This window comes from Physeter macrocephalus, unplaced genomic scaffold (assembly GCF_002837175.3).
Source record: "Physeter macrocephalus isolate SW-GA unplaced genomic scaffold, ASM283717v5 random_173, whole genome shotgun sequence".
In the NCBI taxonomy this organism is placed as follows: Eukaryota; Metazoa; Chordata; class Mammalia; order Artiodactyla; family Physeteridae; genus Physeter; species Physeter macrocephalus.
In genome coordinates, this window is record NW_021145451.1 from 28,773 (window position 1) to 55,977 (window position 27,205).

Consider the following 27,205-nt stretch of genomic DNA (forward strand, 5'->3'; position numbering starts at 1 on the left):
GAGCACAGGCTCCGGACGCACAGCCTCAGCGGCCACGGCTCACGGGCCCAGCCGCTCCGCAGCATGTGGGATCTTCCCGGACCGGGGCACGAACCTGTGTCCCCTGCATCGGCAGGCGGACTCTCAACCACTGCCAACCCACCAGGGAAGCCCCGAGGGTTCCCTTTTAGGAGACTAAGATTTTGTCTGAAGAGCTCACTTGTGTATTCTCTCCCCAACACCCTCTCCTGAGGGGTCCCCAAGGCACTAGGAAGAATGACAGGCACAGTGCTGCTGGGCCCCCTGAGGCCCCAGGAGGAGGCCAGGAGGGAAGCTGTGTCTCTGCACTGGGGCACAGCCTCCCCCAAACCTGCTCATCCCCCGAGACCTGGCTCAGGTGTACCTTCCTCATCACGTCCTGTTGTAACTGCCTGTCTCCCGTCTAGATTAGGGCTTACTTCCTAACGTCAGGCATCTTATCTTTTCCCTTCTGCATCCTCAGTGCCCACCAGGCCTAAGTATGAATGACCATGAGGGGAAAAAATGGAGATGGGAGCAGGGCAAGCAAAGGTGGGGAAGAAAGTTCCCACAGTGGCCACTCGGGAAGCCTGAGAACTTTGGACAGTGAAGGAGGAAAAGGCTTCCCCTCCTGTCCTGTCTGTGCCACACCCCTGCACACACCCTCGCACATACCCCACTGTGGCCGGGCGGGGCTGGTCAGTAGCTGCTGGAGGGGGCTATGTAGAGAGATGAGAAGAAACCCACTTCCATTTTCGCCAGTGATAACTTATGAGCACTAAAGGCTCATTTTTAGGTCACATCCCCTCCACGTCTTCACAAAGTCTGGGGGCCCAGCCTCACTATCTCCATTTTCAGAAGGGGAATCGGATGAGAGAAGCTGAGAGTCTTCCCCAAAGCACCTGTCACGGTGGTGAGAATTCAGATCAGGGCTCCCAGCAGCTGAGAAAACCTCCCCTGATCTGTTTTCCATACAGCCAGGCCTGAGCTATGAGCTCCTTTCCACTGCAGTGGTGGGGCTAGAGTTGGATTGGAAGGTATGGAGCCGAGGGGAGGAGCTGTCTTTGGGAGGGGGAGGGGGTGGGGACAGCTCCACCTGTTGCTGCCGTCTTGGCAATGCTGGACCCAGGGAACGGCCCCTCCCTCTGTCGGCCCCCCCCAATAATTCTCATCCATTGTCATCACACTGCTTCAGTGCTGCTATATTTAAGGCCCGTGCAGGCTCCAAGATCACATTCTTCTCCCGGTCCCTGCTGAGTCCAGGGCAAGAAGAAATCAAGGACTCTCTCATCCTCTGGAATCTTCTCCCCAGAAACACCTAAGCGGGCACGGCTGCTTCTGTGAGTCACCTCCAGGGATCAGGGGTGGGGAGGGAGACCTCCAGATAATGAGACCCTCAGCTTTCCATTGGCAAGTGGAGTGTGTGTGTGTGTGTGTGTGTGTGTGTGTGTGTGTGTCTGTGTGTCTGTGTGTTGGGAAAGGATCCTGGGAGATTTGGAAAGAAAAAGTATACGTGTGCTTAGGTATCACCCCGAGTGGAAATGAGAGGGGATTCTAGAAAAAAATCTCTGCCCCATCACACTGTTCTGTGTGGCCCTGGGTCTTCTGAGCTGAGCCTTCTGTGATGTGAAAGCTACAAAACACACACACACACGCACACACACATCATTTGGGGATGCCCTGAGAAGTGGAGGCTTTCCTGCAGGAATCAGGCATCAGCAGGGACCGCGGTGGGCTGGCAGGTCCAGCAAACCTAGAGCAGTCCTGGCGGAGCCCTGCTTGGCCGGCCGGGCAGACAGGGGATGAGAGCAAGCCCGGAGGGTCCACATGGCAAGGCGGGGAGGACGTTCATCCAGCCTGAGCTCACTGGTACGAAACCGAGGCCAGCACTACAGCCTCGGAAGCTGGTGCGGAGCATTAAGAGCACATCCCAGACTGGGCAGGCTGTCTCCGCTCCCACCCACAGGACCCAGCTTTCTGCCACCAGGGCTCTGAGTCACTGTGGCTTGGTGCACTTCTCTTCCACTCCTGAGGAATAGGAGAGGCCTCCTTGCCCCTTCTCACTGAGGGATGCTGTCAGGGGACCAGGCGGGGCAGGGCTGGGGGTGAGCGGCAGACAGACTGAGGCTTGGGAGGAAAGTGGAGTGGGTGGGGAGAGCCACACAGCAGGACCCCTGGCCCGCGGCTTTGCACCCTCCGGGGAGGGCAAGGGGGACGATTTCCCTTCCTGGCCACGCACACACTGCTGACCCCTCCGCAGCAGGCACACACAGCACTCTGGAGACAGGACTGGGAAGCTGCGGTCTCCTCCTTGCTGCCTAATCCTTAGCCTCAGTCATTGCTTTAAAAAGAATCGATGGCTCATCCACTAAAGCCAGTGGTCTGGTTGCAGGCGGCCCTGAAGGTCAGGGATGAGCGCCAGGCTCGCCCTGCCGCGCTAATCAGGAACAGAGCATCTGGGGAAGGGAGCCAGCAGCTGATGCCAGGGAACGTTAACCCTCAGCTGCTGGGGCCAGGGGCCATGTGTCCCAGGAAGGCCGGGGGCCTCCCTGCGCAGGGTGGTACCCAGCGGCTCTCTCCTTGGGCTGTGAGGAAGACACAGAAAGAGCAGGCCAGTCATTCTCTGGGTGCAGGCAGACCCTCCTCCTCAGGAGGAACTGGATGGGAAGCCCGAGGGGTGACTGCCCCGTTGTGTTCAGCCGAGGTCACCGTAGGAGGCCAAAGAAGCCTCACGGGCAGCCCTTGGTCCCGGCGAACACTCTGCAGCAAGCCAGTCTGCCTTGGGTATCCTTTGTGGAGCAAACTTTTAGGAACCGGAAGGATCAAATCCCAATAAAATGGACCCTTGGCGGCCTGAGCCCCCTGACACCCCAAAACAGGCCCTTTTAGGCCAAGGATCTCTGATAAGGTCAGCGGGCCCACCTCCCACATCATGGACTTAGAGAAATGGTCCCCCACGGGCGAGTTCACGCCCAGGTCAGAACACAGTCCGCGCACACACGCTCCGCCACGGCCAGCAGGCCCCGAGGGAGAGGCAGGGACAGGGCAGAGCCGGGCCTCATAGAAGCAGACGGGAGAGGGCTGAGGGGGTGGGCCCCCCTTCTGCTTCTGCCTTCATGCCCAGGGTCTACATTAGGCCCTCCCAGGTCAGAGGCCTGCCCCCGAATTCCCACCTGGAGAAGGATTGGAAGCCATTCCAGGGGTTCCACCAGGCATCCTAGAGCTTCAGCGTCAGAGGGCCCCCCGAGGCCTGGTGGTGACACCGCACCCCAGATCTGGGAAAGAATTTAGTGCAAGAACCCAGAGCTAGCTAGCTGGAGGTGCCCCACTCTCCTCGCCTGCCTCTCCATGTCCTGGACATCAGAGTGTTCAATCCCTCACTGTCTGGGAAGCTGAGAGCCGGAGAAGGGAGGGCCTTGCCCAGGTCATGCGGGGGGGTGGGGGGGGGCAGGAGCCTCTGGAAGCCGGGGGCCGCTGGGGCAGCGCATGGAGTGGTGGACAAGCCAGGCTGAGAGCGCAAAGCCTGCCTCTGTCACCTGGGGCGGGTCGCCCCGCATCGGGCCTGAGCTCCCCTGTCTGCCCACAGGAGAGAGAACCCCTACCGGCAAACCTCCAGAGATGCCGGCGGACCCCACGGGGAAGGGGTGGGTGGACGCCTGGTGGAGTGACGGCGTACCTTGGCTCGGCAGGTTGTCGCTCTTGCAGCCATGACTCTGCCTCAGAGCCCGGGAGGTATGGCGGAGCCCCGGGCACCCCGGGCCGTGGTGCACAGGCTGGAACACCGCCGGGAAGAGGAGCAGAAAGAGAGGCAGCAGCACAGCCTGAAGATGGGCTCCTCCACGCGGAAATGGACCTTCCGCGGCAGGTGGGAGCCTCAGGGGCCCAGCCCAGCCCCTGCCCTCCCCCCAGGGCCCTCAGTCTGACGGGGAGGCGCAGCCCTGCTCTCTGGAGGCCCCAGTCTGCGGGGGGAGGCGTAGCCTTGACCTCTGTGTACTTCAGTTTGAGGAGACGGGCACAGCCCTGCTTTCTGAGAGCCCGGTATGAGGAGGGAGGCACAGCTGTGCCTGCTGGTACCCTGAGGCAGGAAGATGGATCCCCCAGCCAGAGCCCCAGCCAAACCTGCAGGGGCCATGAACTCTCTTTTCCCGGGGCAGCGAGGAAGAGTATCAGTTCAGCGCGGCAGACTACGCCCTCGCAGCAGCCCTGGCTCTGACGACCTCCTCAGAGACATCGTGGTAAGTCAGGTGACCTTTCCAGAGAGCCCTGGGCTGGGAAGAGGTCATCCTGTCCAGTCCTCTGCCTCCCCACTGGGCTCCCACACTCAGCTTAAAGAACCTGCCCGAAGTTACCCACCTAGAGTAAGTGGCTAGTCAGAGGTTTAAGCCCGGGGCTGACTGGCCACAAAGCCCGCTGCACCGCCCTCTGGATGAGCCCTCAGGCAGTAGTGAGGGAACATCCCCGAGGGAGGGGCTGGTGGGGGTCTGTACCTCACCACCCGGCTTCCATGGCGGGCAAGGAGGCTGGGGATGGTGAGAGGAGGAGCAAGGAAACCAGCCCAAAGTTTGGACACGAGGCCCGAGATGGGAAGGCCTCTGAGCCTGAGAGCATCAGGAGGCCTGGGTCTTGGTCCTGGCTGGCCTGGAGCAAGTTACCTAGCCTCAGGTCCCTACCATGTAGAATGGGGAGACTAAGACTTGTCCACCTGCTTGTAGTGAAAACAAGAGGAACAATGGTTTGTGAAAGAGCCTTATGAACTGTATCAATAACATTCATTACACACCTTCTAAAAGCCGGACCCACTCAGGGTATTTTGGAGGCAAGAGAGGATTAAAAGTTGCCCTTGTCCTCAAGAAGCTTTAAGTGTGGCCAGCAGTGCTGGGCGTGGGGAAGGCAGGGCCAGGGCGTCCCCACATCACCACCCCCAGGGTCTCCACCCCTGACGGCCTCCGTCACCGCAGGGAGGCCCAGCTGAGGCGCCAGACCAGCACCGTGGAGCTGGAGGAGAGAGGGCAGAAGCGGGTGGGCTTCGGCAATGAGTGGGAGAGGACGGAGATCGCATTCCTACGGACCCAGTGGCTGCTGCGTCAGAGGCGAGACCGGAAGGCGCTGAGATGGCGGGTGAGAGGGATGGGCTGGGGCCTCCAGGGCCCTGGAAACTGCGACCCATCACATGCCATGCAACTTGACCTACCCCCTTCTCAAGAAGAGCTGGACATCCCAGTGCCCCTACCCTCTAGCTGCGTGACCTTGGTCAAGCAATAATTCTAACTGAGCCTCGGTTTTCTCATCTGTAAAATGGGTGTATGTGGTACCAATGCTTGGTGTCGAGGTGGGAAGTAAATGAGATCAGGCTGGTAAAGTCGTTTTCCCAGTGCCTAGAACACAGAAGACCCTCAGGGAATGCTACTCCTGACAAATGTCAGGGATCTGAAGCCACTTCCATACCCCCTCCCTGTGCAGGACAACAATAGCTGTAATACTTACATGGGTGTTATCAGTGCCTACGTATTTCACATATTAACTCATTTAATCCTCATTGCAAGCCCACAGGAGGGTGGGGGAATATTATTATCTTCCCCATTTTACAGATAAGGAAATGGAGGACTGGCCTATGGTCTCACAGCTAGTAAGTGGCGGCGTTTGGCCTTAACCCCAAGCCCTGCCCTCTGTGGCACGCTGCCTCTCAGCCGCTGGTGGTGGTGGAGGTGGCTCTAGCCCACATGGGCCCGACTCCAGAGCCTGGGTGTTGGGGGAAAGGTAACAGCAAAGACGGGGGAGAGGTGGTGCCCCGGCTCATAGAAGTCACAGGCCCCCTCCCGCCTCCAGACAGAGGAGAAGGTCCGGGAGGCCAAGGAGCTGAGGGAGCTGTGTTCCGGACGCGGACCCTGGTTCTGGATCCCGCTGCGCTCCCACGCCGTCTGGGAGCACACCACGGTCCTACTGACCTGCACCGTCCAGGCCTCGCCTCCACCCCAGGTCACCTGGTAAGCCCCCGGGGGCAGGAGAGAAGGGGTCCTTGCCCTGCCCCCACGCTCTGGGCCTCTGGGGGTTCCCTGAGTGTGAGCTCCTTACACCCAACACCTCCCTTCCAGGGGCCCGGCCCCTCCCCTAGAAGTTCCTGCCGCCTTAGAAAAGCTGCAGACCCACAGACCCTGAGCTCTGCCCGCCCCAAACAGAGCAGCAGCTGCTGGGGAGGCTCAGGAGGGGTTATTCTTAGTGCCTCCCAGCCAGCCTGGGGCTAGAAGTCTGGGCTGCCCGGGGAGCCAGCGCTTGTAAAAATATAATTCTGGTGGCATGTGAAGGCAGCTGCTCTGAGCTGGACATCTCTGGGGCTGCAGGAAGATGGGGGGAGGCAGGGAGGGCGGGGGCCCTACAGTGAGAAGGAGCCCAGGCCTCGCTCTCTCTCTGCCAACTTGGTGTGTGGTCTCAACTATGGCTCTTAACCTCTCTGGTCCCGCCTCCATTTCCTGTTCTGTAAAATGGGTTGAAGACCTCCTGTCCTTCTTGCACGTGGTGAGGATTTAATGCCACGACAACGTGGAAGCCCTCAGAACTTGAAAGGTGCTGGGAAAGCAGGAGGTGCCATTCCTGGGAATGAACCCGTAACAGAACCACAGAGTCGAAGCCTTGCTGGCGGAGGCGGGCAGAGGCAGGAGCCTCCTGAGTGGGCCTGGTGGAGGTGGGGGTGGAGAGTAGGAAAGAGTAAGAAAGTGATCATTACAGTTGATTTTTCTTTTTTTTTTTTTTCCTTAAAGCATATGTAATGCCTCAGAAGTCAGAGAAAGGAAAAGAGCTTAGGCCAAGAACAATCAAAAAAAAGTGTTCGGAGGGGGGTGGCCTTGGGGCTGGTCATTGCCAGGTGGCATTCATTCAGATTCCTTGGGGACCAAGGCAGTCCGGTAGGAGGACCGCTCCCAGCAGCCAGCCTGGGCTAAGTGGGGGTCAGCTGCTCAGCTGGCCTGGCCTGGCAGCCAAGCCCTGCCCTGCCCTGGCACTGAGGCCCACATCTAAGCCATTCCATGGGCGCCTCTTGGGAGGGAGTCTTGTTTCCACCCTTTCCAGGTTGCCACAACAAGGAGCTGAGCATTCCTTGTAAGTGGCAGAGGCCAAGGCCAGGCCCACCTCCAGCCAGAGGGACTCAGGTGGCCCCCGGGGCTCCTGGCTTTGGGATCTGGTTTCCCGTCATCAATCACCTCCGGCAGGGCCACACATCATCCTGGGATTGGCCTCCAGAGCTCTGCCCAGGCCCTGGTAGAGACCCAGCCCCCCTGTCAGCAGGAAGATACTGGCTGCCCAGGCTTGTCAGGCGAGTCCATTCATTCAGCAATTATTGAGCACTTCCTGAATGCAGGGGCAACTTCAGGGCGAGTTAGGCAAGGCCCAGGCTGGCTATGTTTACACTGCAGAAGTGGGCCCTGGCCACAATTCATTAATGTCAGAATCACTCTCCCAGGCCAAGTAGCCTTCAAAAGTAAAATCTCACACCAAAATATGGGGAATTCCCCGGCGGGCCAGTGGTTAGGACTCGGCGCTTTCACTGCCAGGGGCATAGGTTCGATCGCTGGTGGGGGAACAAAGATCCCACAAGCCGAATGGCCAAAAAATTAAAAATTAAAAAAATAAAGGGGGGAGGGGGAAAAAAACACCAGAATATGTAGGGGAAAAATAAACCTAGAAAAATAATAAAAATCTCCCTCTTTTATGTGGGCCCCTCTGAGCCTGGCTCTAGGCTGGGTGCCTCGCCTTAGCTGTCTCACTTAATGCTGTTTTATGACTGGCTGCCATTCAGCCTCATCCTTCAAGGGCCTGCCGTAAAGGCAGGAGACTGAAGCCCAGAGGGGGGCAAAATGAGACCTCAGGTCTCTGGCTGTCCAGGTTGTGCCCAGAGCTGCAGCTGCTGCTTTTTCTGGGAAAGGCAGAAAGCTGGCCAGGCTGATTGTCTGGAATGTTCCTGACAGCTGGCGGGTGGGGGGGCTGACCTTGGCCCCCAGGCCTGGGAGATGTGGAAAGATTGGGCACGCAGATTAGGCACCATCCTCCCCACAGGAGACTTAGTTGGGCTCCTTTCAGAAGAGGTCACAGCCTGGGGGCTGTGTAGTGGGGCGTGGGCACAGCACTGTTTGGTTGCCATGGAGACAAACGGGGGAGGCTGTCCAAGGAAGGTGATGTACTGAGGTTGGGGTGCCCTCTCTTGGCCAAGGCCTCCTCTTTGAACTCAGCCACCACTGGGGCTGACTTTTCATGCAAAGTTCTCATGGACACAGAGGCCCAGAGAGGGGGACTGATTTGCCCAAGGTCACACAGCAAGCTAATTTTCACAGACATTCACTCGCCAGCCCCGACTCCTCAGGCCTCCAGAACATACCCCAGTGGGCTGTGGACAGACACAAGGCCACCTCATTGTCCAGTGCCCATGGCAGAGGAAACCAGACCCCAGAGTTCACAGAAAACAAAAGGAAGTATCCAGGGTACAGTGGGGTGGGGCGATCTGTGGGGCCATGCTCGGAAATCACCTGGGAAATTTTAAAAATTACTGATACCCAGGTCCCATGCCCAGGAACTCTGATTTCATTGATCTGGGCTTCAGACTGGGCATGGAGGTTTTTTTAAAGGCTTAAATAAGATAGATCTTTTTTTTCTTTCATGTAAATGTCTGATGTAGACAGGGTAGGGCTGCTATGGCAACTCCACCCACAGATTCCTCAGGGAAGCAGGCCTGTTCCCTCACACTGCTTCAGGGCACAGGCCTTTCTGGTTCGAGATGCAGCCCTCATGGCCATATTCTTGCCGCAGAATGGAGGGAAAGATGATGGGAAAGGGGGCAAAGGATGTCATCAGAAGCTTGTACTTACTTTCTGCTGACAAGACTTAGTTTAGTCACATGGCCACACCTAGCAGAAAGAGAGGCTAAGAAACATGTTATTATTTACTTTAGAATAAGAGGGAGAATGGCTACTGGGGAACAATGAGCAGTTTCTGGTGCAAATTCTCAAAGGCTTACGTTCAGGCTCTGAGCATGGAGATTGTTAAAGCTTCCTCTAGTGATTTTAACAAGAACTGAGATCAAGAACTGCTGTCCTTGGGGTTGACAAGAAGGTAGCGATGGGGAACTTTCCTTGGTACCCCCTTCAGAGAGGAAGGAAAAGCTGGGGCCTGGTCCTTGGGGGATACCAATGGTAGGGGGTGGGGCAGATACCCCTAATTACAGCTCTCTCTTCTCGCCCTCCAGAAGAGAATGAACCCTTGAGCGTCTACAGCAGAGGTTCCCAGCCCCTGAACCATCCCCCTCCCCACCCCTCCCAGTCTGTGGAAAAATTGTCTTCCACAAAACCGGTCCCTGGTGCCAAAAAGGTTGAGGGCCAGTGATATGTACAGCCTTCAAGCTTTACATATCTTATCCCATTTAATCATCACAACAACCCTACAAGGTCAGTGCAATTATTATTCCCATTTCACAGATGAGGAAAACTGAGGTTCAGAGCAGTGAAAGTGCTGCCCTGAGTCACACAGGTAAGCAGCACAAAGCCAAGGTTGGAATCCAGGTCTGAGAGGCTCGGGATCCTTCCCACAGAGAATCACACTGCCTTCCACAGACCACTGTGTCTCTACAGGTACAAAAATGACATGCGAATTGATCTCCGCCTCTTCCCTGCCGGAAAGTACCGAATCACCAATAACTATGGGCTGCTGACACTGGAGATTAGGAGGTAGGACCATGAGCCCCAGAGACCCACGGCCCCCAGCCCTAGCACTACCACGGCCAGAGCAGAGTCCAAACCCTTCCTCGGAGCTATGAACCAAGTCAGCCTCATCTTCAGAAGTATCTGGGGTGCTTGTTAAAATACTAATTTGTGGGATGTACCCTCCTTTTACCCCCAGAGAGTCAGACTAAATAGGTCTGAAGTGGGGCCCAGGCATTTGTATTTAACAGACACCCCCATGTGATTCTAAAGCCTTGGAATACATGGTGAGAAATTTGGACTCAGAGGCTAGCAGCAAGGACTGAATGAATGCTGAGCTAGGCATGCGGGGAGAGCTCCTTGCTGGAGGAGAGAAAACACACGTATACACACACACACACACGTGCAAGGGGAAGCAGCTGGAAGGAGAGAGTTAGGTAGGCCTTTCAGGAGGTGGTAAGTCTTAAGCATGGTTTTAAAAGAAGAGTCAGGATGCATGGAGGGAGAATATGAGCACAACCTGCCCCGAAGTGTGCATTATTCGTATGAGCTGCCAGGTGTTGAATTCCTCCGGGTGCTAAGCCCTGTGCTTGCTGCTTTACACATATGGCTGATAATGCCCACCACCATTCTCAACAATGCAGGGAAGCATTGTTCTGTCCATGTTACAGATGAGAAAACTGAGGCTCTGAAAGATTAAGTGTCTTGTGCAGCCTGTACAGGGCAGGGCCTGGGTTTGAGTCAGTTCTCTCCATCTGGGTTCTTTCCAATACACCAAACCCTCCACCTCAAGCAACTCGGGCTTCAGAGACACAAATATGAACAGGACCCTCGAGAAGCAAAGTGAGGCTACGTGGACATAAATACCTGACCATCCAAGGCTACAAAGGGAGGTGCCCCGTGGGCTGCACAGTGGGGGAGAGCATGCAGGGCTGGGCAGCCTGGAGGGACACATGGAACCGGCCCTTGAAACTAGAGGGATTCCTGCCCCGAGCAGCCAGGGGAGGTGAGGGGGCACCAAGGGGCCTCTCTGCTTGCTGATGGGGCTGGATGTGTGACTTGTGTCCTACCATCTACCCTCTTTGCCACCATGGTGCCCTGGGATGGAGCTGGCCCAAGCCTCCACTGGGAACAAGACAAGGCTGGCCTGGCTGGTGGCGAAACCCAGGCCTGCGGTTGAGAACCCCTGGGCATCCGGCCCAGTTCTGGCACAGACTGGCAGTGTACCTGGGGCAACCCCTGCTCCAGGGTTCTGTTCTGGAGGTGTTGATAGGGCCAGAGGCCGTGCCTGGGAGAGGGCTCGTCACCTCGAAGCTGGGTTGAATTCCAGTTGCTCCGGGACTCTGGACAAGTCACTTAGCTTAAGTGTTCTGATAACAATCATATTTTCAAAGCACTTTCAGCTGAGGCGGTTTAGGCTGCTGTTACGTCCCGAGATTTTCAGAGGGGGACTTGGAGGCGTGGAGAGGGACAGCGGCAGCCCAAAGGCCCCCAGCTTCTCAGAGGCAGGCCCTGACCTAGAGCCTAAAGTCCTCCCCCAGCCCTTCCTGTTAACCCCCGCCTTCCCCCCACACCCCACCTGCACGGGGACTTGAGTTTCCCGTGGAGCCCAGCCGTCTCGGGGGGAACATCTCCCTCCCTCCTTTTCAGATGCACCGTTGAGGACGCAGCCACCTACACAGTGATGGTCAAGAACGCCTACGGCCAGGCCTCCTCCTTCGCCAAAGTCCTTGTCCGCAGTGAGTCCTGCCGTCACCAACAGGCCAGAAGGCCCACAGCAACCCCCAGATGAGCAGATGAGGACATGAGTCTGCGTCAGACTCGGGGAGGGACCCCCCAGCCCAGGGCTATTTGGTCTGGGATCAGGTGACCGGGGCTGCCACCAGCATTCCCGCTCCCCGGGGCCTTCAGAGCAAGTGAGAGTCTCCGCCCTCAGACTGTACAACCCACATCCCCGTTCAAGGGGACCCCACCTGCCTGTCCCCAAAGAGCATGCTCATCCCATCGAGCTGGGCTTGGGTCCAGATCCAGCTCAGGGCCTCTGGGAGGGCGGCCTGACTACCAGCGGTCCTCAGGGGCAAAGGCCGAGTCCTACCAACTCCCCTCCTGACCCCCACTGCCCCTTTTGGCTTCTGGTGCATATTCCCCGGTTGGCTCAGGTCCCTCCTGGAGGTTAATCACAGCATGAAGCAGAGGAGACACTCAGGAGTCTGCCAGGCCCCAGCCCACATGCTGCCTCTGGCGCTGACTGGCCGTGTGAGCCTGGGTGCCGTCTCACTTACCTGACCTCCCCACCTGCAAAGGGGGAGTCCTACCACCTCCCTCAGATACTCCTGTGGATTAAATGAGATGGTTTAGGTAAAACTTGGCTGGATCAGGCTCTTGGGGGAAGGCTAACCCTCCCTCCCCCCGACCCCATGGCCAGGGCAGAGCCCAGCCCAGAAGGCCACACCTTTGAGCCCAAGGCCTTGCCCTCAGGGCCCTGAGAGAGAAGCCGCACATGTGTGGGTTCATGTGCACACACACACACACACACACACACACGCGAGCGCACGCGCGCGCACACACACACACACACACACAAAGAGCAGCAGACAGGCCGGAGTCTAGTCCCCACCTCCCAGCCTCTCATCGGCCCTTCTTAAACTGTCCTTCCCAGCCTCTCATCAGACCTTCTTAAACTGTCCTTCGCAGCCTCTCCACCCCTCTGCCCTGTTCCCCAAATCGCTCTTGGTAGGCAGCTGTCCCCGCTGCCAGGCCAGGCTCTCTGGGTAGAATCTGAGCCGTCCCTATAGGCAGTGCCCAGAGTCAACTGCAAGGTCAGGCATCGGGCCCTTGGGCCCTGCCTTCCTCTGTCCGCCCATCCTTCCCATCATTTCATCCACATCCCCATCCCTCCTCCATCAAGGCCATCCCAGGGACCAGTGTCATGTCCTGGCTTCAGGCTGCTGGGGTGCTCGCTAGGTGATTATGCCTCAGTTTCCTCATTTGTATGAGAGGATAATAACGACAACAACAGACGAGGCTGCTGTGGATTAAACGAGTTAATAAGCGGCACGTGGTACACGCTGAGTGAATAAAAACTGTTCTCACTATCCCCTGGTGGTCCGTGTCCACACCACCTTGGACTTCACCCTGAAGCCTCCAGGAGGCTCTCTTAGCACAGCCCTGGACCCACCAGAAATCCCAGTCTGACCAGGCTCCACCTGTAGGACTGTGATTCTGGCGGTGGATTTGGGTAAAGGAAGGAAACCATTGATTGAGCACTGACTGTATGCCAGGCTCCTGCTGAGGGCTCTGTTCATGTGAACTCATGTATTCAGAACCCCACCACCACCACCATCAGGGAGGAATCAGTAAGGAACTGAGGCACAGGAAGGCTAGGGAACTTTCCCCAAGCCGAAGGGAGAGCCACTGCCAGATCAGGATTCAAACCCACGACCAAAGGCCACGCCTCCAAAATCCAGTAGCAACGTGGGCTCTGAGCCTTCTCCAACTCCATTTACTCTGGGTTTTCAGCTTACCTGGGGAAGGATGCTGGCTTCGATTCGGAGATCTTTAAAAGTAAGGAGGCTGGGGGAGGGATGGGCCTTCAGGGAGGAGGGTGTCTGGGGCTCCTCGTCAGGGTCCCCAACAGCCCCCTTTAGAATATAGCCATCCACTGCCCACAAAGGGATGTCCGTGTGTGGTTTGCCTATAAACTGTTAATACTTGTAGACTGGTTTCTGGGGTCCCTAGGCACCCCAGAGCTGCCTCCAGCTGCTGCACTCTCAGGGGCCAAAACTGAACGAGAAAGGCAAATCCAAAAAGACAAACCAGTATTTGCCGTTTCAGCTCATCTGGTCCCACCTAGAGAAATCTCTTCCCCACCCCTGGCCCCCAGGATCAGGCCCCCTCTTCTCCTTGTTAACACCACCTGCAAAACTGTGAATTCTGACCCAGAGGAGTGGGGACACCCCAGAAGGGTCCTCCCTCGCATCTAAGCCCCAGGCTAGGCTGGCAGCCTCAGAAGACTTCTGCCCTAAATTTCTGTTCCCACCCAGGAATGATGTTTGGCCCCAACGTGGAATTCACATCGGTGCTGAAACCAGTCTTCGCCCGTGAGAAGGAATCTTTCTCCCTGTCCTGCCTATTTTCTGAAGATGTATTAGACGCCGAGCAGAACATCCAGTGGTTCCGAGATGGTGAGGACCCCTAGTCCTGGGCCCTAACCTGCAGAGGCAGAGGTGGAAGCCAGAGAGGGAGTAGAGCCCTGGCTCCATCCCCACCCCGGGACCCCCGGTGGAGAAAGGAACTCAGCTATGCCCGCCCCCTAACTGGTACAAGCTGGGCGATGGGTGCCGATGAGGTAGAGGGAAGCAGAGCACAGCCAGGTGGGTTCAGATCAAGTCACCCTGCAAAGTGTCACCGAGCACCCGTGGTGCCAGGCCCTGTGCTGGGTGCCAGGGCAGGGTTAGGAACAGACATGCATGAGCTCAAGGGGCTCTCCATCCGGGAGGAAGCAGGAAGCCAAAACACAATTGCACACTACCCGTTGAGAGCCTGTGGTTGGCCAGGCACCAGCCCAGCCCTTTACATCTATGGGCTCGACATCAGCACCCTAGGGGTAGGTGATGACATTTGAAGCAACAAGAACAGAGGCCAAGGCCAGGAGCAGGTCAGCCTGAGGAGGGTCAGGGCAGGTTGTGACAACTGCCTCGGGCTTGTCAGAGTCAGGGTTGTAGGTGCAGGTACATAACTGCTACTCGTGAGCTGGAAGATGCATGGGCCAGGGCTGGGGAAGGCCGGTCAGCCAGGGAGGAGAGGAACAGCTGGACCTCCTGCCCCATTCGTGACCAGGCCTGCAGCCAAAGGGCCAGGAGCACAGACCCCTGACACCCCAGAGCTTGAGCCTAGGGAAGCTTCCCCTGCTGGGGGCTGGAATGGAGGAGTGGGAAATCCATGCGCCCTGAGAAACAGCTGCGATAACAGGCCAAGAGGTTTCCCAAACCTGCAGGTCTTCCGGAACAGAGGTGCTGACAGGAGGCAGGGGGCTTCACGTGGCACAGGAGCAGGATGGTCCAACAGCAGGACCGCAGGGCGAGGCCTAGAGCCCCAGAGCCCCTGCCCCTTCCCCTCACTAAGGTCCCTCCTGCCCAGTCCCCACCTGCCTCACTGACACCCCAACTCTTTCCTGAGTCCCCACCCCCTCAGCAGGCCCCCCCCTCCCTCCATTAAGCTCACAACCCCTACCCACCGAGCCCCACCTCCTTTCTCGAGCCCCCAGCATCCCAAAGAGCCCCTGACCCTCACACAGGCCCCATCTCTCTTGTTCCCACTTCTTCACAGGACCTCCGACTCCTTACCGAGCCGCTCACCGAGCCGCTGACCACTTTCCTGAACCCTCATTACCTCACTGAAGCCCCAGCCCCTTCCCTGGGCCCGGCCCTGCCACCCCCTGCCCGCCTCAAGCCTTCTGCAGAGGACAGTTCAGAGGCCACTTTGGCAGAGTCCTGGAAGTCACCACCCCCTCCCCAGCTGCCCAGCAGAGCCTCAGGCTCTAGCCAGGCCAAGCTCACCTCTGCCTAGACCCCCAGAGCATCTGTGGGTTCCCAGGTGAGGCCCAGATCCCCCACGAGCTCACCCTGGACCCCTCCCTCTGCAGGGAGGCTGCTGAAGTCCTCCAGCCGCCGGGAGATCCTCTACGCAGACCGCCAGGCGTCCCTGAAGGTGTCCTGCGCCTTCAAGGAGGACGAGGGTCTCTACACGGTCCAGGTGCCCTCGCCCTTTGGGCTCCGGGAGCAGAGCGCCTATGTGTTTGTGCGAGGTGAGGGGGCGGTGAGGGACCGGGGCTCTGCCTTGACTGATTTGCTGTGGGACATTTGGGCGAGTCCCTGCTCCTTGAGGCCTCGGTTTCCATGCTATATATTGGGGTTACTGGGGTAGAGTCTCTCTAGGAATCCCTGTGCATCCCATGACCCTCCAAAGGGACACAGCCTGAGAGTGTCAGACACGGAGACAGCTGGAGAGGGAGGGCTGATCGTGGGCTGGGATCATCTAGTCCTGGTTGATTTCTGTCTCCTGGCTTTGCCACTTCACTAGCTGGGTGATTTGGGGTAATTCACTTCTCCTCTATGAGACTCAGTTTTCCCACCTGCAAAATGGGGGGGTTGCGCCGGGACTCAGAGATTAGTTACACTAATTGTTCAGGTGTGTGGCGTAGAATGGGCCCCTAATAAACGGTAATCCTACCCCCTACCCCCAGATGTTGTTGTTTGAAAGGAAGAGGCTGTTATTCAGGTCCTGTTCCTCGAGATCAAACTGAGCCCCTGGGGGGTGGCGAATGAGGAGATGATGAGGGGTGAGAATGGGAGGGGGTCTGTCACCAAGTGGACATTGACTGCAAGAGCCTCCCCCGCGACTCTCTTCCCACCCCCTCCCACCCCGGGCTTCAGATGCTGCAGCCGAGAAGCCTGGGGCTCCAGGATCCCCCCTGAATGTTCGATGCCTGAACGTGAACAGAGACTGCCTCATTCTGACGTGGACCCCGCCCAGCGACACCCGCGGCAACCCCATCACCAGCTACTCCATTGAGCTGTGAGTCGGTCTCTTCAGTGGCAGAGCCCATGGGGTAGATGGCTCTGTGAGGATAAGAGCGGGGGCCACAGGAAAGAGGGACCCCCATGCCTGTCCTTGGAATAGGGCAGGAGGTAGTTGTGTTATTTAGGGGCAATAGAAGGGTGTCCGCCCCCGGAGTCAGCCGCTGCCCTCTAGACCCTTTACAGCAGGCGCTGCCACTGGGAGGGGCAAACATCAGTGCTTAAAACCTGAGCACATGTGGATGCTGTCCTCCCTGAGTGACGGAGTAGCACTGACGCAAGAGGGAGGGGGCACACCAGGAAAGGGAAGGCCTAGAACATCCACCTCCTTCACCTGCCGCCGGCTCCTAGGCCCTAGCTGGAGGTAACCTAATCCAGCCACTCGAATCCTTACAACAATCCCTATCTAAGGGGGAGGGGGACTCTCTAGTGCCCCATTCTACAGATGAGGAAACTGAGGTACACGGCCCCATCCAGCCAGTACTGAGGACAGTGGCACCCAGGGGGGGCACAGAGATCCCAGACTCCGAGGGTCACTCTGGAAGTCACTCCGACAGGGAGTGGACAGCCCTCTGGGGAAAGGCTAACTCGCCCACTCACAAGCCATGTGACCTTGGGCAAGTCATCTCACTCTCTAAACGCGGATCCCGTTGGTAGAGTGAAGGTAATCACACCGAACCGTGAGGACCGTCAGGGTTAAATGAGATAACAGGTATGGAGGGACACAGCACAGCTCCAGGCACGCGGGAAAGCTCCATGAAAGGCACTAGCTATTTTGATTAGCATCCTGCTTGGTGGAGGTTGGTGAGAAGGCCTCCTGGGGCCCGAGGTTGGAGCCGGGCTTTTAAATGCAGAGAGATGAGCTGGGCCGGCAGCCCAGGGCGGGGGAAGGGCCCTGGAAGAGGCTCACACTCGGAAGACGTGAGTCATGGGCAGGGGCTGCAGCCGGGGCCTCTCTCCCACAGGTGCCAGGGCGAGTCCGAACAATGGGTGCCCTGCCACCAGGCCCCCGGCGGGAGCTGTCGGTGCCCAATCCAAGGCCTCGTCGAAGGCCAGAGCTATCGGTTCCGGGTGAGAGCCATCAGCAGAGCCGGCAGCAGCATCCCCTCCAAGGCTTCAGAACCGGTTGCCATGGGCGACCCTGAGGAAGCCCGGAAGAAGACAGGTGGGCACAGAGGCCCTGCAGGGACGTTCCAGAGCATCAGTCAGGGCGCACTCAGGACTGCCTCACGCAGGAGACAGGCGCACGGCCCCCATGCCAAGCCCTGATCCGGGGGGGAGACACAGCCCAGCCCTCAGGAACCCCTAATCTGATGGAGGAGACACAGCGCTGTCCTTAGCAACCCCTAGCTGGAGGGGAAAGGTACAGCTCGTCCGATGGAAGAAACACAAACCTGTCCACACAAGATGCTAATCTGGGGTAAAACCACAGCACCCTCTTCGGATGCCCTTAATCTGACGGAGGAAAACCGTCCTGGCTCAGAAGCCTCCAGCCTGGACGGCGGGGTGAACACAGCCCTCTCAGCTCTGAGGAGTCATCCTGATTTGGGTTTGCTGTGCCCTAGGGATCTGACCCCATCACTTCCCTCTGTCCCTCTTTGTCCCGAGAGGACAGAGCATCTTTGGGGTCCAAGAGCAGCAGTGCTGCACTTTGGACCCCTGAGATCGCTGGGGCCCAGACGGACCTGCTTGAGTACACACAGTGAGGGGCCGGAAGGCCAGGACCAGGAGCGGGGGAGGAATCAGCACCCAGCGTGGGGCAGGCCCTTCCCTGTCGCCTGCTGAGCCCGCCCACCACACACACCCTGCACCCCTTAGTTCTCCCCTAACATGTTCCCTTCCCCCCACTAGAGATCCCCTTTGATACGGGAAGAACGACCACAGTCAGCACAGATGATTCTGAAGGTACGTGTGAACCTCCTGACACTTTGCCTCAAGACTCCAGCCCCCTTTGCGGTTCTGGAAACTCTGGGCCACAAACTGAATCCAGAGGCAGAAACTGACATGTGCAGGGTGTGGGGAGGCGAGCACGGGTAGGATCCAGGCCGAGGGGCCAGGCTCTCTGGTGGGCGACTGCGCCCCTCGCGGAGGAAGTAGACGTCGGGGAAAGTCCCGGCAGGACGCGGGGAGACCTGGGTTCTGGCCCTGGCTCCGCCCGGCCTTGCTGGGTGACTGGAGCAAGTTCCTGCCCCTCTCTGGGCCCCAGCTCCCTCCTCAATGAAGTGAGGGGCTGAGATCTGGGGTCTCCGACGGCCCACACATCTCCCCCCCGGATGGCTCTGATTCCAGACTTCGTGACCATCCCCTCGCCCCCGACCAATGTCCACGCCAGGGAGATCCGCGAGGCCTATGTGGTTCTGGGCTGGGAGAAGCCAAGACCCCAGGGCAAAGCCCCGCTGACGTACTTCCTGGAGAAGGTACGGAGACCCCAAGGGCCCCAGCCCCAGGCCGGCCTGAGAAACAAACGCACTGTGTTACCAGGACGTGGGAGGGTGTTCAGGGAGGCGCTGGGAGACCCTGGCAGTGTCCCCTGGGGAGGCCTGAAGAGAAGAGAGTTTCCTGCCTGGAAGGCTTGAGCATAGCCCTGCACAGAGGCAGGGGGGTGGATTAAATGACCTTTCGAGGTTACCTCCAGCCCCGAGAGGCCAGTCACTGATGGCAGTTCCGGAAGCTGTTCACGGAAATACACAAAATTAAGAGACACAGACAATAACAACAGTAGATCCACCATGTCCTGCGTACACCCACACCCCAAGTCTGTCTGGCATCTGGTCACACATTGGGTCGAACACCTAACCTTGGCCAGGGCCAAGGCCAGGGTGGGAGGGAAGCCAGGATGGTGCCCACCTGCCAGGGTCATTGACGGACAGCACATACAGGGCATGGGGGGTGGAGGTGGGTAGCACCAGGAGGTGGTTCTCCCTGGGGGCAGAGTAGGGGCAGGAGACTGGGGAGGGGGGAAGCTCATGTGAAATGGATTTCACAGTGGAGGGGAGGCATCGTGGCAGAGTAAAAAACAGCATGGTGTTAAGATCCATTCCAATCCTGACTTCTGCTGTGTGAGCTACTTTGCTAAGTTCTCTGAGCCTCAGTTTCCCCCAGCGTGGAATGGAGACCCTACCCTGTGAGGACGAAATAAAAGCAGCACATAGTCAGGGCCCGCAGCCCTGGGACTGTAAACCCTTCCCAAGGAGATGCTCTTGCCTCTGATCCCCCTAAAGGGAGACACCAGGTTTACCTTCTCATTACTTGCTTGGTCCAGCACGGTGCCTGGCACATGGCAGGTGGACAGTACAGGTTAGTGAATCAAGGAATAAAAATGTTCCAGGGAAGAGTCTCTGGCTCTCGTTGTCCAGATGGGCCTCTCTGCACATTCACAGGTGATCCTATTTCTCTGACATGGGAAAGCTATGGATAATGGAGGATTTGTTTTGTGAGGCTATAGAGTATAATGATTAAGACCTTGGAGTCAGACTGCCTGGGTTCTAATCTTGTCTCTGCTACTTACTAGCTGTGTGACCTTGGGCAAGAAATTTAACCTCTCTGTGCCTCAGTTTCTTCTTCCATAAAATAGACATAATAATTGCACATCTTATAGGGTTGATGTGAGAATCGAATTAACTAAGGCACGTCAAGACTTAGAACAGAACTTGGCACACAGTGGGTGCTCAGCCATGTTCCTTGGTTTTTGTAGCTATTTCTTAGCCTACCTGGGTTCTAGGCTACTGACGGCCAGGTGGGCCTTGGGAGGGAAAAGCACAGAGAGGGCAGGGTCAGTGGGTCCCCCCAGGGCTTCTAGGTTTTAACTCTCACACCCAGACTCAGCAGAAGTGGCCTCTGGTTGCCTTATTAACCTGCATCATCCTCGGCTCTCCACCCTCTATCTACCCAGAGACACAGGATTTATGGCTGCCTTTGGGGCCCCTGACGCTGTGTAGAGTGAGCAGGTTTGGGGGTACCCACACCTGAGCTTAAATCCCAAATATGCCAGCTATTAGATGCGTGACTTTTGGCCAAGTTACCAAAACTTCCTGAACCTGAATTTCCTCATTGGTGGGGAAATTAACCCTTACTATGCAGAGTTATTGTGAGAATTCATCCATTTACTCATACGTATTCATCCCACAAACATAGCCTGAGCACCTCTCATGCGTCAGTACTGTTCTCAGTGGTGGATAAAACATACAAACTCCTGCCTCCAGAGCTGAGATTGGAGTAGGGGGTGGGGGATGGATGACAAAGAAGATGAATCCAAAAAGTATTTGGCACATTTGCTAATGGTAGGAGCTTAGGAGAAAGACAGAAAGCATGGAGGGGATTTGAAGTGTTGAGGGAGGGGCTGCTGACCTTTCATATGGGGGGCGGTGCTGGGGAGGCCACCCTGAGCAGGTGAGTTTTGAGTAAAGACCCAAAGGAAATGAGGGGCAAACCAGAGATTTCTGGGGGAAGAACATTCCAAGAAAAGGGACCAGCAAGTGCAAAGGCCCAGAGGCAGGGATTGGGCCTGGCACCATCAAGGAACAGCAGGGGGACACAGAGCCTGGTGAGTGGGCAACGGGAGGCATGGAATGTGGCCAGACAGATGGTAGGAGTCAACCCATGGAGAATTTCGCTCTGAGGGAGATGCGGGGCTTGGGAGGGTTCTGGGCAGACACGGATGTGATCTGACTTGTGTTGTAAAAGGATGCCTCTGCCTGTCATTTGGAGAAAAGACTGAAGGGAGTTAAAGGTAGAAATAGGCAGACCAGTTAGGAGGCTATTGAGATAACTCAGGTGAGAGACGATGGTGGCTTGGATAAAGGCTGTGGAGGGGAGTATGAGGGTGATAAGCCATGGTTGGACTCTGGATAAATTTTGAAGGTAGAGCAAACTGGGTTTGTTGACAGAGCATCTTCGGGGGATGAGAAATGAGAGAAGGAGTCCAGGATGGCTCCCAGGGTTCTGGCCTGAGCAGCTGAAAGGACGGGTGCCACCAACTCGACGTGGGCTGCATTGGCATGGAGGCAAGTTCTAGGGTCAGTGCTGTTGAATGTGAGATGCTCGATGGGCATCCAGGTAGAGACGTCACGGAGGCAGGTGGGTCCAGAGTTCAGGTGTTGAGGGACAGCCCGGGCCAAGGATAGAAGTTAGTGAGAGCACATGTGGGAAGGCAACCACTTAACCAAAGGCAAGTTTCTCTCCCTTGTCACAGTCGGTCATAGGTAGTGGCACCTGGGAGGCCATCAACTCAGAAACGCCTGTGAAATCCCCGAGATTCGCCCTTTTGGATCTGGAGAAAGGGAAGTCGTATGTCTTCAGAGTGCGAGCGATAAACCAGTACGGCATGAGCGATCCCTCGGAGCCCAGCGAGCCCATCGCCTTGAGGGGGAAGCCAGGTACCTGTGTGATGCAGGAGATGGGGCCAGGCCAGGCCAGGCCAGGCTGTCAGCATCCAGGGCTCGGGACCCCATGGCTGCAGGGACAGAGCCGTGCCCATTTCTCTGTCCTTGACCACTTCTACCTATCACGAAGCTGAAAAGCAACATGATCACAGGCCTGTAAAGTTTTAGACCATCAAGAATTATTGATACATTTCTCTGTGCAGGAGGCTCTTGAAAGTATAGACATTTTTTCTAGATCAACAATTCATAGGTTGCAGAATCCAGCAAGGTCCAGCACAGGATCTGAGTGTGACCAAGTGGTCCCTCAGCTCTAAACGTCTCCAACCAGGGCCTGATTCCACCCTGTGCAGCCAGGAGTGAGCCCCTGGGCAGGCCTCCGGCCCTCTCCCTGGTCCCACCCCAAGCTCCGCCTCACCAGGTGGGACCCCTCTCATCTGCAGCACAGCATGGGCCTGGGCAGGTCATTTCTGAGCTGCAAACCTTGGTGTCCTCACCTGCCAAACCCATTGTTCTGAAGGCCTGGTTATCGCCCCCACCTGTGGCTCCTTCCTGAGTCTCCCAGCGGCAGCTCCATCCTGGTCCTGACTTCCCGGGGTTCCCCCTCTCCGCTCAGGCCTCTGGATTCTGATAAGATCAGAAGGTTCCCTGCAGCTGCCGTCACCAACTAGTCCTTTAAGGAACCCAGCTGCAGCACTGCCCGTCTGAGAAGAGCCTGATATGCTGCAAGGCCTGTTTGGGGAAGATTTCAAAGTCCTAGATTTGTACTGTTTCAATAATGTAGAAAAAAGAAATATATATATATATATATTCATAGTAAGTACAAATAGGTTGGTGGGCAAATGGAGTTTTTCTTTAATTCTGGTTTGGTTAACATTTAGTCTTGACTCAGGGGCCTGGCCAGTGACTGGTTTGTGATTGGATGTGGGCAGTCTCTGGACCACAAGGCAGCCTTAGGGCAAGGTTCTGGTACAGTTCGGAGAAGGAAAGGAGAGGAAAAGAGAGAGAGGAGGGGAGGAGAGGAAAAAAGAAAAGGCATTTACTTGTATTGTGAAAGTGAAGTTATTGTACAAAAATGGGAAAATACAAAAGAAGTGAGAGAGAGAGAAAGAGAGAGAGAGAGAGAGAAAGAAAGAGGAAGGTTGAAAGGGAGGAGGGAAGAGAATTCCCTGCACCCCAGGATTCCGCTGACCAAGGGTAACCGCTGTGAGCGTCTAGGTGCTTGGCCTCTGGCCTTTGACACATGCATGCTAATGCATCTTTCTGAAAGTCCAATCAAACCACATGTAGAGCTTTGCATTCTACCTTTTAAAATTAACATTATACCACCAACATATCCTCAGGTCTTGAAATCATGATTTTAGTGTGTGAGTACTACTCCATACATGGATGCCCTCAGCTCAGGTTCTTGCCTAGGGGTAGAATCAGGTCTCCTGGACACATGGCGCCCCTGAGTGCCCTCCTTCTACCCTCTCCCGCCACCCAGCCTTCATCCACTGTCACACTGTCTTCAACCTGAGAGGGTGAAGTTGCTGACAGCACCTTCCTGAGCCCAGGACCCCAAGTCTGTTTCTCAGTACTTCCCCTGGGCCAAATGCAGAGCCTGGCTCAGAGTAGGCACTCAGTAGTTACTGGATTTATGATGGATGGATGCTGGGTTCAGCCTTTGCCTGTTGACTTTGAGGCACCACCAGAACACCAGGAGAGGTGTCCAGGGAAAAATGGAAGATGAGGCTCTAGAATTCAGGAGAGAGAGCAGGCCTGGAGGTAAAGCCTGGGGAGTCACCTGCAGAGAGGTGAGGGTTAAAGACATGGGAATAGGTGGACACTTGAGATGAGAAAAGAGGAGAAAAATGGAGCAAGTCAAGGAACAGACACTTGGAGGAGTCCCACATTGGGGGACAAAAGAAAGAGGGGGAGCCACAAAAGGATGTGTAAGGAGTTTGAGAAGTAAAAAGAGAACTAGGAAGGTCCTGTGTCTGACATCCATCCATCCATCCTTTCATCCACCTATCCATCCATTAGTCTATTGATCCATTCATCCATCCTTCCATCCGTCCATCCATCCATTCTTCCATCCTCCATCCAGATCTGTCCATTTAACACATCATGGCAAACCCTACCTCAAGGAGCATAGTCTCAGGGAGCCATGAAAGTTAAAGTTTCAAGGGAAATAAAATGAAGTTTCCTAGAGTTCAAAGATAAGGCTGAGGAAAATTGTCAGATCTGGTGACTGCTAAGAGAGAGAGAGCTATAGGAAGGATTAATGAATGGGGATTTTAGTGAGGAAGCGGAGATGTTTGGAGGTAAGATGAGAGAAGCCTTTCAGAATACAAGAGTCTGGAGGACACCTCTGGGACTAGGAAAGAGCTGCCCAAAGCCCCAGGGCATGTGTGCAACGCACGTGCCCCCCTAGATTGCCATGTGCACGCCTCTCCGCCTCTCCCACACGCCTCCCCCTCCCCAGCCGTGTAACTCAGCATCTTCACTCAGTCCACACTTCTGATTTTTAGCCACTCTCCCTCCTCCAACTCAAGTTCAAGCTTTCCGAGACACACAGACCTCTGTCTCCCTGACCTGGGATCCTGTGAAAGACAGCCCAGAGCTCCTGGGTTATTACATCTACTCCCGGGAGGCAGGATCATCCGAGTGGAAAACAGTTAACAACAAACCCATCCAGGGCAACAGGTGAGTTTGCCCCCACGCCCTTCCTGCACTAGGGCAGGGCCGTAATAATGATGAAGCGTGCCATTCACGGTACAGTTGGGCGTTGGGCACTGTTCTAAGTTCTTTTCATATATTAGGTCATTTAGTTCTGGCTGCAATCCTATGAACTTAGGACTATTATTTCTATTATCATTGTACAGATGAAGAAACCGAGGCACAGAGCAGTTAAGGAGTTTGCCAAAGCTCACTTAGCTAGTAAGTGGACTTGACCCAGCCAGCCTCTTTTTCGGCAAGCACTCACTAGGAGCGTGCTGTTTGCAGGTAGTGGTGACTGGCTAGGTCTTGTCCTTCCAGGAGCTTAGAGACAGAGAGGCAGAGAGTGCAGCCAGGGCGGCTGGGGTTCAGGCTCCACACCCGCCCCTCACTCACCCGGGCACCCCTGCACAGAGACTCGCCCTCTCTGAACCTCGGCTCAGACTCCTGTGCCTTGCCTATCCCGCTCCCATTCCCCTCTGAGTCTCCCTCCTCACTCGGCGGCCCTGGTCCTTGCAGGCAGAAGCCTCGAGGCTTCTGGACTCATGACTTCTCTCCGTTTTGAGGCTCTGTGGGGGCAGGGGCTCAGGTGGTGACACCCACCCCCCTTCCCTTTCCATCAGACGACCGGCTGGGCCCTGAGCACACCTGTGGGCTCCCCTCACCCTGGGCTGCGAGCCCCAAGATTATCTCATCCAGAAAAGGGGACAGGACCTGGTGGCCCTCTGGCACACGGTGCCTCACGGGCGCTCATGCTTTGTCACTGCTAAAGTTCTCCAGTTGGAGAATAATCAGGTTTTGGACAAATGAGCTCGGATTATCCCTAGGCTGACATCTCTCCCCTGACTTGCGTTCAGATGTGCGTCCCTGAAGGGGAGGACAGGGGCTGAGGGAGAGTCATGTGATGAAAGTGGCATATGTCGGAAGAACGTGTCACACGTGGGGCGTGGCGTGGTCCTCTGGTACATCCAGAGACCTCGTCACATGTGTGCATGTCCTCGGTTACATGTGTCAGGGCTGGAAAGAGGCTAAACACTGCTGCCCAGGAGTGCTGCCTGGGGTGATGGTGTGAAGGGAGCTCAGCTGGGAGGTAGGGTCTGGTCCACCACCGTTCCACGGGCTCCTTAGAACCCGGCTCACAGGAGATGCTCAAAAAAGACCTGAATGAATGAATACTGAACGGGCAGGCGCTGCGCTGGGATTCAGGAGACCCGGGCTCGGTCCAGGTTGTGTTCCTAACTGGCTGTGTGCTCTTGGCTCACCCCACTCCTTCTGGGGGAGCCCTTCCCTACCTGTAAAATGAAGAAACTGGATGGTTTGATCCGTAAAGGCCCCTCTGACATTCCAACATTCAACTCCTCGGGGTCAACTGGCCGAGGGAAGCTCCCTGTAGAACAAGATTTGCTACAGGAAAATGTTGATAAGTGAAAAGGGAAAAAAGAGGTTCACAATTTGGGTCTTATCAAGAAGAGACAGGATGGGAGGACATTTTTCTCTAAGCCAGAGTGTCCTTGTATGTCTCTGGCTGATAATTCAGAGGTCTTTAAAAGGACTCTGTGCTTTCGTCACAGCATCCGTACAGATAAGAAGAGCCATTTGTTGTGTTTCCAGGACGAGGCCCAAAGTCCTAGAGATGTACCAGGTTGCTCAGTTTAGGGGTTGGCTACCTGGGCCTTCAACTGGTAACTTTCCCAGCGTATTCGCATCTTAATGATGGGCTCTGGCAGCTACATCCTTTAAAACCTTAAGGACCTCATCCTCCAGGGGGGCAGGCATCACTCTGGGGGCAGGGGCAAGGTCTTTAGGCAAGAACTGAGGCCTCAAGTCCTACCACGCCGGTGGCCACTTATCCCCACAAGGCTGTTCTAGAAAGTTCAGGAGTGTCTCCATGCTGCTGGTTTGGCCTTTCCTGAAAGCTGTACATTTCTCTCCCAGATTTACAGTTCCCGGGCTGAGGACAGGGAAGGAGTATGAGTTTTGTATCAGGTCAGTCAGCGAGGCTGGAGTTGGGGAGAGCTCAGCCGCCACGGAACCCATCAAGGTCAAGCAGGCTCTGGGTAAGTCCAAGGGGCAGGTGCAGCCTGCACACCTCTGGGGACAGACCTGGGCTGAGCAGAGAGCAGGGGGCTTATCGACCACCTCTTGGAGGGTCCAACTCCAGAGGCCATGGGGCAGGAGCCTTCTCAGGGGATCTGGTGCTGACCCCGACCACCCCTTCCTTTGGGGGAGGAAGTAGCAATGGCCTGAGGCCATGGGGTGAAGTCTGACCAGCTCGGAGGCCCAGGTGCCCTGCACGTCGCTGAGTCAGCATTACCGGTGGATGCTACTGGCTAAATCCGTGCCCCAGAGCAGGGTGGGCACCCACTGGGGGAGGCTCGCTGCCTCCCTCGGGCCCCACTGCCCAGTCCGGCCGCCCTTCGGGAGCAGTGGCCCTCACCCCCTTGCCTCCCCGTAGCTACACCATCTGCTCCATATGACTTCGCCCTCCTGAACTGTGGGGAAAATGATATGGTCATTGGGTGGAAACCCCCTAAGCGGCGTGGAGGGGGCAAGATCCTGGGCTACTTCCTGGACCAACACGACTCAGAGGAGCTGGACTGGCGCTCGGTCAACCAGCAGCCCATCCCCACCCAGACGTGCAAGGTGAGGCTGGGATGCGGCCACTGGCCTGGGGTCCTGATTTGTGTGGGCGGAGAGCGGGGGTCAGGGTTGGAGGTCCTGAGGCTGAGAGAGGCCTCAGGTTTGGTGCCTCGATAATCCAGCTGATTGTCAAGTGCAGACCAATCTTATGTGAAGGTCGTATAGACCTCCTGCTGTGAACCTCGTCCCCTGCCTCCCCAGCCTCAGCCTTCACGGTCTGTGTTTTTGCTCT

General features: G+C 56.5%; 1 protein-coding gene across 1 annotated transcript in view; it reads left to right on the forward strand.

Annotated features, from left to right (window-relative positions):
- The first annotated feature begins 1,202 nt into the window (after window positions 1–1,202).
- MYOM3 (myomesin 3) overlaps window positions 1,203–27,205 on the forward strand; it is a 48,060-nt gene continuing 22,057 nt past the window's right edge. The window contains exons 1-18 of the mRNA XM_007121127.4: window positions 1,203–1,337; window positions 3,687–3,862; window positions 4,152–4,232; window positions 4,956–5,115; window positions 5,824–5,981; window positions 9,609–9,704; window positions 11,328–11,416; window positions 13,197–13,241; window positions 13,721–13,861; window positions 15,322–15,483; window positions 16,112–16,253; window positions 17,221–17,420; window positions 18,107–18,160; window positions 18,545–18,672; window positions 21,447–21,630; window positions 24,147–24,321; window positions 26,269–26,390; window positions 26,789–26,976. Of these exons, the coding sequence (XP_007121189.2) occupies window positions 3,705–3,862; window positions 4,152–4,232; window positions 4,956–5,115; window positions 5,824–5,981; window positions 9,609–9,704; window positions 11,328–11,416; window positions 13,197–13,241; window positions 13,721–13,861; window positions 15,322–15,483; window positions 16,112–16,253; window positions 17,221–17,420; window positions 18,107–18,160; window positions 18,545–18,672; window positions 21,447–21,630; window positions 24,147–24,321; window positions 26,269–26,390; window positions 26,789–26,976 (2,283 nt within the window). The 5' untranslated portion in view covers window positions 1,203–1,337; window positions 3,687–3,704. The remainder of the gene's footprint in view (window positions 1,338–3,686; window positions 3,863–4,151; window positions 4,233–4,955; window positions 5,116–5,823; window positions 5,982–9,608; window positions 9,705–11,327; window positions 11,417–13,196; window positions 13,242–13,720; window positions 13,862–15,321; window positions 15,484–16,111; window positions 16,254–17,220; window positions 17,421–18,106; window positions 18,161–18,544; window positions 18,673–21,446; window positions 21,631–24,146; window positions 24,322–26,268; window positions 26,391–26,788; window positions 26,977–27,205) is intronic.